Source organism: Pteropus alecto, unplaced genomic scaffold (assembly GCF_000325575.1).
Source record: "Pteropus alecto unplaced genomic scaffold, ASM32557v1 scaffold14, whole genome shotgun sequence".
Lineage (NCBI taxonomy): Eukaryota > Metazoa > Chordata > Mammalia > Chiroptera > Pteropodidae > Pteropus > Pteropus alecto.
Genome location: NW_006436810.1, coordinates 5560484 through 5573928, shown reverse-complemented (window position 1 = coordinate 5573928; position 13445 = coordinate 5560484). Strand labels below are relative to the sequence as shown.

The 13445-nt window shown below is 39.7% G+C and overlaps 1 protein-coding gene across 3 annotated transcripts in view; it reads right to left on the bottom strand.

Moving 5' to 3' along the window:
* Nucleotides 1–426: 426 nt before the first annotated feature.
* WDR7 (WD repeat domain 7) overlaps nt 427–13445 on the bottom strand; it is a 281883-nt gene continuing 268864 nt past the window's right edge. For all 3 annotated transcript variants that reach the window (XM_015590833.2, XM_006913696.3, XM_015590832.2), the window contains exons 27-28: nt 8958–9062; nt 427–3277 (exon numbers count right to left, since the gene is read on the bottom strand). In XM_015590833.2, coding sequence (XP_015446319.1) covers nt 3074–3277; nt 8958–9062 — 309 coding nt within the window. In that variant the 3' untranslated portion in view covers nt 427–3073. The remainder of the gene's footprint in view (nt 3278–8957; nt 9063–13445) is intronic.

Here is a 13445-nt window from a genome sequence, read left to right as displayed (position 1 = left end):
TGAAAACCAATTACACCTTTTACCTCAGGGATTCAAATTCAACTCCAAACTGAGTAGTATTAAATGAAATGAATTTAATGATTTCAGACTGGCCCCCCACCCCGGGGCAGACAACTCATGTCATCAAATCTGACAAGATATAATCTGGTACAATTAACAGTCAAAGAGAAACGATGGGGATAAAGCAACATGCATGCCATTCCCCTGCCCAAACCACAGAGGGTGCTGTTGAGTTTCTGGTAGGGGCACGTGCCTGGTTCTCCAGCCCTGGCAGGGTAGCCAGGGGATTTCCTACTGTGCTCTGTGAACAAGGTTGCCTTTCTAGCTCTCCAGGGAAATGAATAATTAGATGGAAATAGAAGGCTTAATTTGGTGCTAAAGAGAGTGGGGGTGGGGGAGAAAGCATATGGATTTCGACTGAGAATGTTTAAGAGTGAACAATGTTTTTAATGGGAAAAACAATCTTCGGTACAATTCGGTTTATTTAACACACATATGTACAGAGCAACATTCAGCACATACAGAATCTATTAAGTGGAGTAATCAAGAAATGTCTTGAGAGGCAGACATTTTAATTCATTTGCTGTACACAGTGAGTTCGATCATTACACTTTCACGCAGGTGTCACGTCATGTCATCCTTCGCTTGTAAATTACCAATGAAGCCACATATGTCTCTACATTTACAAGAACAGGTCCAAGTACGGGGCCAAGGAAATTAATAAAATACTAAAAGCGTACACTGGATGACAATACAAAGTTTACCTCAGTGCTGTGAAATCCAAGCTGTGAAGAAGTTTGGACTGTGGTCGTCGAAATAGCCAAGGAGAGATTTGTGTTAACAAGAATGCAAATATTAGTTTAGCAGTGAGAGCTATCTGTCCAACCATCAACTATCACCCACCCCACGGTTTTGTAATTGTAATATTCTACTGGCCATCAACTATCGCCCACCCCACGGTTTTGTAATTGTAATATTCTACTGGCCAGTAATTTCGGTTGTCTGTGAAGACAACGCGTGACAGGCTGGCCGACGCCCACTGCCCAGGTGTGTTGATCCTCTGGCTGCCACCGCTTTGTTCTACATCTCTGCAGTGTGTGCCAACCCTGTGCGTATGTGTGGTGGTCTCACACCTTTCTACAGACACACTGAGCATTTTGTTTCAAAAAAAATCTCTAATGTACACTTCTATGTCATCATTCCAAAACAGCTGTGTCGTCTAGAATAAATTAATCCCCCTTTCAGTTCATAAAGTAAACATGTGCTGGGTTCGGGAACCCACTGGAAAAGCCAAGTTCATCTTTTGTTTACTTCAGGTTTCTCCACCTATATTGAACACAACAGTATGTTCAGCAAACAAATAAAGTCTACACTGTATAGTTCTGTTTCTTCCTGGAAACTACATATATAATCTTTATAAATACAATGTACATGCATGTGGCATAAATTCACTTTGAAAGAACACCCAAAGTCTACAACCAAGGAATAGTACAGGTTTGCCATCAATGGAAATAACATACTTTATATTAATATGAAAGAAACGTTCTAGCGGTCTTCATTTCTTAACATGTTCTTGAAAAATCTGTTTCAATAAAATAACAGATGTATTTGTTCCCGGACCGTCATCCTATTCTTTTGTAATATTACACGAACTCTGACTGCTATGCTTTTTAAATTAAATCCCCCATTATCGTTTTGGTTCCTCTGTAAGTTTCACATATTTTCTCTGAATTTCACAAATCATTTTTTATTTTTACATTAATAAACCATTTTATCCAACTAACCAACCAATCGACAACCAACTAACTCCCCAATAATATACAGATCAAGGTTTGTTAGGAGCAATTCATACAGAATATTATTTTATGGATTTTTTTTCCCCATTACTATGAGCAAGAAACAGCAGAATTTGACATAAGAAAGCAACCTCGTTAAAGCTGACTACAAAGTGTAATGTACACTCTCATTGCAATATTTGCTCAGATTGATTGAGCCGTCATATTTCTATGTATACTCCTGAATGCTTGTGCCATAGTTACTAATTTTCTAGAATACATGTTTGAAAGAAATGCTTAGTTTTCCTTTAATTGACCAGTAGTAGTTTGAGGCTGAATTGTAACTATTATGTGATAAATGACATGGGAACTGCACATCTGTAAAGTTTCTAGAAGAAAGGGGTAAGCTCTTGCTTCAAAAGATCTGTTGTGATAGATGCAGTGTCTTCTTTTGAGATATGTTATGCTTCCAAACTGGGTTATTACAAAAGTCTATTTAAGAGATTAGTTATAGCAACTGATAGTTATATTAACTAGACCATAAGTAGTGATTTTTATTTTAAACTATTAAATACAGCATCGCTTAAGCAGGATATGAGCATTTTAGAGGGCAAGGTGTCTGGGAAACTGTTCTCCACGAGGAAAAAAAATTTTTTGGTATATTTTCTCATTCCTTTCACGTTGGTTACGTGTTAATAAAGAAGGTAGTGGCTAAGCTCTAGGAAATTGGATTGAGTGATTTCCTAACTACCAGCTGAAGGAAAAAAAAAAAGCCCCATGTAAACAAAGAATCTTTTTGGTAAACAACAGTATGTTTTAGGAAATCCAAAGGAAAATAATTTCGACAATTAGGACTACCACGTTTCTTCAAAATCCAACGTCGAAATGACCAGGCTCAAGCAGTGCTTTAGAAATGGGGTTTAGCTCGAGGAAAACGCTGACCTGGGCTGGGAGTGCAATCACAGTGCTTATTGATTTTCGGGCTGCTGGTGCACCCAGACACAGGAGTGCTCCTGGGGCCGACTGCCGGCTTCCCCTCCCCCTCCAGTAGGAAAAAAAAGACCTAGTGACAGAAGGGCCACATCCTGCAGAGCCACGTGGGCATGCCTCTGAATCAATAGGTGGCACGAGCAGGAGTCTACCCCGAGAACCATGCAGAAGTGACACGGGCCTGGCCGCGCCCCTGGATGACACTGGCGTGGGCAGGCACTGAGGAATGACCGGCAGAAGTTAGGACGGGGGATCTCTGCGTAGAGGGCCGACAGCGCCGAGATGCGGTCGCGGCGGCGGGCGCGGCGTCAGACCATGAAGCGGTGCTCCTTCCCGTCGTGCGCCATCAGGATGACGTTGCGGTTGGAAGTCCAGATGAGCCGGGCCAGCCTGAGCGCGTTGTGCGAGCCGGGGGAGGCCGGCTGCACCGGGGGCACCTGGTAGGTTTTAACGCAGCGCAGCTGAGGTGCCGAGTTCAGCATGCCGATGCTTCCCAGCAGTGAGGTGTTCATCTGCGGGGGACACAGGGACATGAGTGCACACGCGTCATACAAAGCCCTGCTTCCCTTTCTCTACCACACAGTGGTTCGAGTGACACACACTGCTGGTCATTTTCTCTTCCACACAGCTTATTCATGGTCTAAGAGTTTATCGTTAACCTCGAAAAGGTTCCTTTCAGTACATTTCAAAGCGTTCTGACGCTGTCACAGTCCACGCGTAAATCCCGAGAAGTTTCACTTTGCAGGGACGTCTAGTCTTTAAGAGGGGAGCTAAACTGCACATGCGGTAAAACGGTGCAGTCAGACAATATTTGGAAATTATGGGTGTTTCAAACTGTAGACCCTTTTGTCCTTCAACGACAGTGCCAACTGCATCCCCTGAAGGGTGAATCTACGAAGACAAGTTTGGGGACTTATAATTAGTTCAAGAAAATGAAGCAAAGTCCAGCAGTAGACAGAGTGAGAGGTTATTGGATCAAAGCTCAGAACTTAACCCCCGCCCCCTTCTCTATCTCCCAACACCTGCCCTCCTCACCTGCTTTTAAAAAAAAATTCAGTCTCTGGAAAGCTCTAGTTTATTTTGAAGGGAAAAACAAGAATCGACTACAGCTCAGTATTGTTTTGCTGCCGTGCTCAGGAGAATATACTTTAACGTGTATTGGTAATACATTTTTATTAGTTGGTGACTTCTGTTTTTTGGCGGCGTTTCTGGATTTGATTTAAAGTTTAAGTTCTCTGAATCCACTCATATAAGTGGAAAACGACATGGAAACTATGGCTCACGAACAACTCTGCATTCAGGAAAAAAGTGCTAAATTCTGCATGGCAGTTATCTCAGTGAACTGTTATCGGAGTGACTACACCTGGTGAATCCTTTAGATTTTAAATATTACTTAACATTCTTTCAACGTACATATATTGTGGTATTACGAATCGCATGGAAAGTATGCCGTAAGTCAGGAAAGGGGTCTTGGAAATAATACTTTTCCTCACACCAATTTTTGTTTCCAGTTCTTCTCTCCAGTCAAATCTCCATCTAAATGTGTAAGGTTCTGGGGATTTGTATGAAGCATGCAGATTATGATCCAACGTACACCAGTAGTTGACACATGAAACCTTGTCAAATCCTCCGACATTTAAGATGTCTTATTGCTGATATCATGCCCTGCATCTGGATCAGTACAAAATATAAGCCATTCCTTTTTCTGGCCCTTCTCAGCAGCAGGATGGTGTCAGAGGGCGTAAATCATGGCATCTCTAGCAGGATACGTGCAGGCTCCACTGACATTTTCACAATTTAAATCATCTTGAGTAATAACCCTTTTAAGATGACTAATGTTACTGATTTTACTGCATTAATAATAGTGCCGAACACAACACCGAGGTGAAAAAAATCACTAGTGTACGAGGTCACATTTTAAAACCAAATGTATGGTTATCATTAACTCTTTCTGTGAAAGTTCAGTTAACATTTAAAGCTGGGCAGTACCTTATTGTCATCCTCCAAAAGCCTCTTCCCTTGCTTCCTTCCCTCCTTTCTTTCCCTTCTTTTCCAAAAACTCCATAAAAAATAAAAATCAATGACTTACTGATTTCTGGAGGTTCCCAAATACTTTACATATAAATAATGATGGTGAGCTTGATTTGACAGTTCTCACTTGCACAAAAAGTAACAGCACATAATAATTTAGTCCTCTTACAGAGCATATCTGAACGATCCAGAAAATCGCTGGTTAAAATTAACCAGCATCAACAGGCATACTGTGCTTTTTAAAAAATCTAATTTCTCAGTTGATAAATAACCACAAAGTATTTTTCATTCTTTATGGATTTTCCGTGAAAATATGTATGAAGCGTGATTTCTGCTGGCGGCTTAAAATGTGAAGGGTATCCAATATGTTCAGACACTTTCTTATTTTCAATTCTTATCTTCAAATTTAGCCACATATAAGAAGTGGGCTGAGGGGTAAAGGGGGACAGGGAGAGTATCTTATTGGAATACTACAGATGGAAAGTTTTTTTTTTTTTTTTAAAGCCCATTACTATATCTGGGTTCCTTTTACAAGCTGAGCCATCCCTCAAACGACTGATAAATCGATTGACAAATGCCTTCGGTAGGGTCAGCTTTCCTGCCTCTGAACAGGCGATGCCTAATTCTGCAAGGTATATAACTGTTATAGCTGCATATGGCTGGAATGATGAGGACCCTCGTGTTAACTATAATTTGTTGCTCAGACCATCCTTTCCCCATGACCTCTTCTTCAATTTAGAGATGAATATGAAGTAGTAAAGATGAGTATTAATTTTTCCAATAAGCTCAAAGAACTCTCACCGAAACAATTAACCATTTTGTTATTCAATATTAATGTTTTCTTGGCCAGTGACTGGCTATAAACTATGCTAAAGTAAGGGCAATTAGAGCCTTGAATGAATAAAAACTACCTGGAATTGTAATATCTGGTAACACTAAATTTTTTCCTGATTACAAAGATAAAGAAATACTCATTGTGGAAAATTCAAAGAAGAAAGAGAAGTCTAAAAAAAAGAAAGCAATCCCCTGGAATCTCATTTCTCAGAGATAATAACTAACATTTTGGTAAACACCTTCCAGATCTCCGAGTATATATACGGATAAGGAGAAGCTAGTTTAAAGAATTTTACATAAACAGGCTCATAGTAAAAGGCAGTTTCACAACCTGTTTTTTCCATTCAACGAAATGTTGAAGGCGATCTTTTTATGTTAATGAGTACGGACTGACATCATCCTTTTTGAATGGTTGAATAGTTTTCTGTGTGATGGAATAAATAAAAATAAATGAAACCAATATTCCTCTAATTTGTTATTGTCACTTCTGAACGAGGATACTTATCTGTTGGAGGGTAGTGGTAAAATTTAGGTGAGAGAATTAGCATTGTATTTCATTACTAAATGTCCCTTGATCAAATATCAATGAATACATTGAAGTGAAATATTCAAGTTATAGAAATATATTGTTGGAGAGTCAAAGGAATGAAATGATTGCCAAATTACATCATTTAATAGCTGGGTATATAAACTGATTAAAATGTAACTTTGGCTTTTCTCTTCTCTTTAAAAATAGTGCTTCACAAGACCAGTTCTGTGAAGATTATTTTCTGAACACATAGAAACACATACAGATGTAATTCATCAAAACAGGAAGTGTTTTAATGCTATTCTCAGTATAAGTAATGCTGCACACAAACCTTTTACTAAGTCTCACTTGAGTAATTATCCAACCAATATTTCTCATTAACACTCATTTCTCAGCAAAGATTTTAATAGCTGATAGCTTTTGTAAGGTTCTGTATTAATAAGACTTCATTAAGTTTTCAAAATATATTGCAGTACATTTACTGGAATAATATAAAAGTGTCATCATACATCATTAGAACTAAACAATATGTATCTAAATAAATCAGCAAAGTCCATTTGGGGAGAGCAGTGGTAGACCCAACACTGCTTTCTGGATTCTCTTCAATTCAAATAAAAACCAGCTATATGCCTGGAAGAGGTTTAATTGTATTTTCTCGATAAGGCTGAAATAATGTTTCTGTGCCTTCCACTTAAACTTCAAGACCATGCTGGGTCTAATTTAAGCATCTGAGAAATGGGCCGCATTGTAAAGTTGGGCATTGGGTTTAGAGGCAAGAAGGACTTGGGCGCTGCCTGGGTTGCTCTGGGGCTGTGTCCGCAGAACAGCCACACGTGCAGATGACACAAGGGCCCCTGCGGTAGACGAGCGTGTGGAATAAGGAAACAGTGTGCGCAAAGCCTCATGTGCAGGCAGGTAGGTTTTGGCGCACTTGGCAAAGCCCAGGGACAGCAGCCCGAGCCTGAAGAAAACTGCAAGACCAAAAGGTATCTTGGTGAGATGTCATCTAACGGATGACCCTGATCTCCAGGGTAAGAAAGGGTGCTAACCACAATGCCATCAATGAGCTGCACAGGAACTTTGATAAAAATAGAAAAATATTCAAGGAAGGGATGAACATATCCAAACAGACGCTTGAATGTCTAGATAAGGGGAAAAATGTTTACCACATAGAAATTCAGGAAATTATTAGAAAAAGTTTTAAATCTGGCTAATTTAGAGGGTATTCCTTTATATAAGAAATTACGTTTTCTGGGGAAGTAAAACTGGACAAGAAAAAAAAAAAAGCAGGGATCTGTGACTTGCTGACTCTGTATCCCCAAGGCACAGGCCAGCACCCAGCACTTTGATACCGAATAAATGTTAAACAAATGGAATTGACATAACGCTCCTCCCGGATTTCGACAGAACATGAAACAAAGGGAAATTTGTAGCAAAGTACAGCTGGTGTAACAGAGACCACAGTGTAGACATGAGTAGGAAAAAGCAGTTGGTAGGAAGTTCTTTCGAGAGCAATTGCTCCAAAAGCCCAGTGCATGGACACCTGATGGGCCTGCCGCGGGCCTTCAAGAGAACAAAACACGAGTCCTGTGCTCGCCCACCCGGGAGAATGAAGACTGGGTGAGATCGCTAAGGAAACGTTTGCTATGAGCTAATTAAGATGCTAGAGATATATTCTGGAAGAAAGGATAATGAGATAATAAAGTGGAAAACTAAATTAGATGAAGAGTTAGAAAAAGTCTGCGACAGATTTGGAAGTTGTCATATGCTTTAATAGAATGTTAATTAAGTAATTTATTATATCTGTTTTACATTTTGTTAGCTACTGTTTTTTTTAAAACTATTGTTTTTTAAAAAACTGTTATCATGCTGTGCTGAAGTCTTATTTAAATTTTAATTTGTTTTTTAGCTTTCAAAGCAATAAACTGAATCTCATAAAACATACTTGTATCCTAGGGAAGTTAAGGTAACAACAAAATTTTTAAAACTTTTTTGGGGGAGGAGTTGGTAATGATTGTTAATAATCAGGAGTAAGGTAATTTAAAAAAGATGGGATAGAGATTACTCACTGAGGATGGAACAAGTTCTTTTGAAAATATTAGTTGTTCAAAGTTAATATTCACTTTAATCAGAATCAAACATAGGCATTTTCATGAACTGCCAGTCAATGATACTCGGATTTTTAGAAATGTTTTGGTAGTTTAGGAATGAATAATATAATGTGGGAAATTTAGAATGCAAACAAAATGAGACAATACAAACAGGACATGCGTTGATACTGGCTGCCTTTTTCCTAGGCCCTAGGCCCTACGCCCTGTGTGAGCTGTCTCATCGCCTTGTGTTAAATTAACAGCCTAAGCATGGCTTCCTTGTGCCCCATTCCTTTCAGGCTACACCCTCATACACATCGTGCCCTTGCTTACCTCTGACCCGCTGCTCCCTCTCCCTAAACTCCACTCCCCCCTGCCCTTCCTCGGCATCATCTCAGATGTCACTTCACATCCTCTGTGCAGCCACCCCACAACCTAGTCTCGGGTTCTACTCTGTATTGTAATTGCGTGCATATTTACTTGTCTCTACCTCCGAAAGTTCTGTGAGGGCAGATACCCCTCTTTCCAGGTTGCTAAACGTATTCTCAGTGTAACCCGCACGCTAGCATCCGGGACATCATCAGCAAGCAATACAAACTTGATATTTGAGGAAAGAAGGGAGAGAGGGCGGGCAGGCACAGCGGGAGGACTTCTCTAGGAGAAACAGATCGTGCCGTATACTGAAGACCCTCTAGCATCTACGCTTACCTGCCAGAAAGAAATGTGGCTGTCGGTGTTTGAGTAGGTGGCAAGGTATCGTCCATCGGGAGCAAAGGCCACTGCAGTGATTGGTCCCTTGTGTCCATGGATGGTCTAAAATAAAATTCAGAGCTATTGATTGTACGCATTCCACAGAACTATGATACACACACCCGAATGCATTCGATGTTGACCGAGTTATGTTATGGATGTTAGGTGCTGTAACATTCTTTATTTTTAAAACCAGGCTAGAAAAATCAGAAAAGCACTCCAAATTCTCTCACTGGTTTATCCAGGGGCTTCAATCTTGTTTTGAGGCGTCTACCTGTCTCTGAGTTGGGCAGACAGCATGAGTCCAAGGAAAAGCATATATTAATGGGCAAACCAATATGTTACTTCATTTATGTCCATTAGAGAGAAGAATTTTACAATTAATTAGGAAGGTAAGAAACTGATCACCGAATCTATCCAGGAACCTCACTTACCTTAATGAAAAAACAACCAAAGCTGTATTCTAACATCCTTCTTCTGGAAGGAGTTAAACAGTATAATTTCAACCTCTTAATAATGATATATTTTCATGCTTTATGTTTCATTTCCCAGCGATAACACTGTGTTTGAATGCATATGACTGCAATTAGTAAACATACATATACATACACGTGTTGTAGGTTTGAGCACACATATAAATCAATTACTATTAAAAACAAGTTAACAAGGATAATTTTGAGCCTTTGCCAAATCTCTCTCATTGATTTAACCATGAATAAAAAAAAAAGGATGTTGTATTTTAGACTAGGTCTTTGATAGAAAGTCTTTAGTAATAAAAAATTATACTAAAGTTTAAGGATATTATGCTACTGAAAACATTGCGATACTAAGCAAATTAGTATGATATTGTATTAATGCTCCTACACTCAAGCATTAAAGACCAATATTCAGTCTGCTCACAAGCTGTAGGTTGGTCTCCTCCCTTTGTCTAGAAAGAAATGAAGAAATGTGTTAAACCACAACAATGCCATGAAGGTTTGTTTCCATCTGCTGTTTCTTGATGAGAATTGTGAACCTTGCGTCTTGGTGGGAGCATCAGGCTCGTTCTGTGATCCACTGTAAATTTCTGTAAGATTCTTTTCATAATTGACATCTGAGTGATTACAACGAGGAAGGAAAGGAGGAGAGAGGGATGTGGACACAAGCATGCTCCCCAGTGCTCTTTGGATTCTGTGCTTTCCTGTCATTAGACTTTCAAGGCACTGTGGGATCTGAAATTATGCATGTTCTTCAGCAGAGAGAAATGTTACGCTAGTGTAGCAGTGGGCCTGGGGGCTGGCGGGGAACACTGCTTGGAGTCACTGGCTGGCTGCATTTGGGCTCCACTACTTATGGGACCTTGGTCAAGTTATTTAAGTTATTAATCTCAGAGTACCCATGCCTATAAAGTAGGAATGATGGTGATAATGATATTGATAATACCTGCCTCAAAGAACTTTGTGACAATTACATGATTTAATATCTCTATATAGTACTCTGCACAATGCATGGCACAGAATAAGAATTCAATAAATACTATTAATATTAGTGTTACTCCTCCTTAACTACAGATGACCAGACATACATACTTGAAAGTTGCTAAGAAAGTCGATCTTAAATGTTCTCACCACAAAAAAGAAATGGTGATTATGTGACTATATGGAGGTATTAGCTACGATGGTAATCGTAACATATAAGTGTATCAAATCATTACCTTAAACTTACACAGCGTTATATGCCAATTATATGAAAAAAGCAGGTAAAAAATGACCAGACAAATGTAAACAACCACAGAACTCAATTACTTGAATACACCATTTAATGAAAAACACACACACACAAAAGCCCTAATCATATATGCCAGAATCGGCACCAGCTAACATTCAAGGTGGTCCAGAAACAGATTCCAGACTGCAGCATTTTATGAAACAGATGTAACTGTCCATGGTACTAGCCCACAAATGTGGTACTAAAGTACCAACAGAGTGAGCATGCTGAATACTTATTGTAAGAAGCCAGCTTAACACTGTCTATGTCAGAATGAAAATTATTGTAGGTGCAGGAAAAATGTAATCAATTAAAAGGGGAAAAACTGACCATTCCCACTTACTAGGTCAGCTTAATGAGCAATCATTGGGAAAAGCAGCTTTAATTTTTTTTTTTTTTAAATCAAGATTCAGTTATGCTAAAAATGTGAAATTCTGTTGGGCCAACCCAAGGCTATTAATGGTTGAGGAAGGTGATTAGTAAGGCCTTGCTTCATAACAGAGGCTGCAAACCGAAGACCCTTAAGCTTTGGTTTGGCCTGCAAAATGTTTTTAAAAAATGTTTCTGAGCCTATATTCTAATTCATCAGATAGCATGTAAAATCGATTTCTAGCCTCTCTTAACTGGAAGCTCTGGCAATTCTGGGCCTTCATTCTCACGTGGCAACATCAGGGCTGAGCAAAGCTGGCCCCTTCGACCTCTGTTTCACCAGTCCCAGCCCTGACACGAGAAAGGGCCTGCGTATGCAATGCCCGGTCCATCATGGCAGCTGAGGCAACCCTTCCAATAAAAATATTTGATTTACAATAGTTTCTTCCATGCTCTGGGATCCCAGTCTGCATCTAAAAGTTTGAGTAGACTGAAAGCCCCTCTAAGAAGCTGGCCCTTCTTGCAAGGCCCCTAGAGCCCAACTCAGGGCAGAGGTGGATTGATACTCCTTTTGGAGTTTGGGCCCCTAAATCTCAAAAGAGAATGAACGCTAAGCCTGCCTCCTTCAGATCAGCATCTTTCCTTCACCAGTGCTTCAGACAGTAAGAGAATGCAACAACGAGTTGCCTAGAAACCAGCAGGTCCAGAGGGTGTACCAGCCCAATGACTGCACTGATGTGTCTCTCTGAAGCTAACTTAGCCCGGATGTAAAGGCAGAAAACCAGACCAGCCTCCTTCAGAAAAATCTTCATGAAATACTTCATATTACGTCTTCATATTTTCTAGAAAGCTGGTATTTAAAACATCCACTTGAATACTTCTGTGTCAGCTGGAGACATTCTTTGTTATGTTATCTAGTGTCTAATAGAAGATCCTGTGAATTAATTCCAAGTTCATCTTGAAATTTTCTGCCAGGAAAATGTTTAACTTTCCAAATAAATTTTATTGTCTTAAAAATCATGTAACAATAATTACATAATTTAACGCGTGCTTGCTGTACTGCCAGGACTACATTTATGCTCGTTCTGTGTGTTTACTAATAAATACTTGGTACTCATGTCACTAATCACTGTCCTATTTTCCTTTGTTATTGTTGCTGAGGTCCTGTTAGAGACCGAGCTTAATTTGTTAGTTTCTTTAAAGTCTATTTTAGACAAAGGGGGACTACACTTTAGATCGAAACATAAACACACACACACACACACACACACACACACACACACACACACACACTATACCGCTAGGTACCCCACAGGGCCTTTTTGAAGCTATACAGAGGAAAACCACTGAGTACTGACTGCGGTGTCAGCTGATAGACAGACCTGTTGTCTTATAAGAAAGCAAGCACCACTCATGGAGGCTCAGGGAAGCTCGTGGTTTTAAATGGTTTGGTGCATCTGGTGAGTTCATTACAATCTCAGCCTAAGAGGTGCTTCAGCCCTCAGTGTAATGGAAATGTTGTCACTGTCCTTTGTTCGGAATCTCTGAACTCCTAAGATCTGTGCAGGCACCACCTGAACTGACTTTAACCTCCACTCTGGTCTGAGAGCTGCAGCTGTGCGGGGATCACAGTGAACCTGTAAGTGCTTTGGGATGCGGCAAACCCAACAGCTGGGATCTTAAATGCTAAGAGAACATTTTCCAAAATAACAGGCTTTGGAATGAAAGGAGGTTTGGTCTACTTTTTATATGCGAATGAGTATCATGTCTTGTTATATTTTTAGTCAAAGAAATTGCTGTCTTGAATAGACAGAAATGGAATATAAAGAAATTAATCTAATTCAAGAAGTGCTATGAACAATAAGAGAAATCAAGCAATTATCCCTAGCAGGAGACAGAGTGTTGAATTGTTAAACACCCACTTTTCCTTTTCTTATGAAAGAAAAGGAACTGAGAGGCCGGATTAATAATGAGCAACGCTCGCACTCACCCGACAGTGTTAAACAGCCACTTTCAATGTGCTCTGCAAAGAAATATAATTAGCCCAGTCATACATGGATTTCTAGAATGAGTTGGTCAGCGTCAAATGGAGCTATAACTGTCTAGAATATTCTCTTTAAAATTGCTCTTTACGTGGTCTCTCTCTTCCTGGAGTTCTTGATATCCAGCTTCCAAATGACCAATTTGAGAATTAAACCCAAAAGTAGGACTCTATTACACCCACTTTAAAAACTGAGTAAGATCAAAGAGAATATTTTATATTTATTTGCAAGTCTCATCACTTCTTTAAAAGGAAGAATAACACCCAACCAAAGGAAATATTTTCCTACT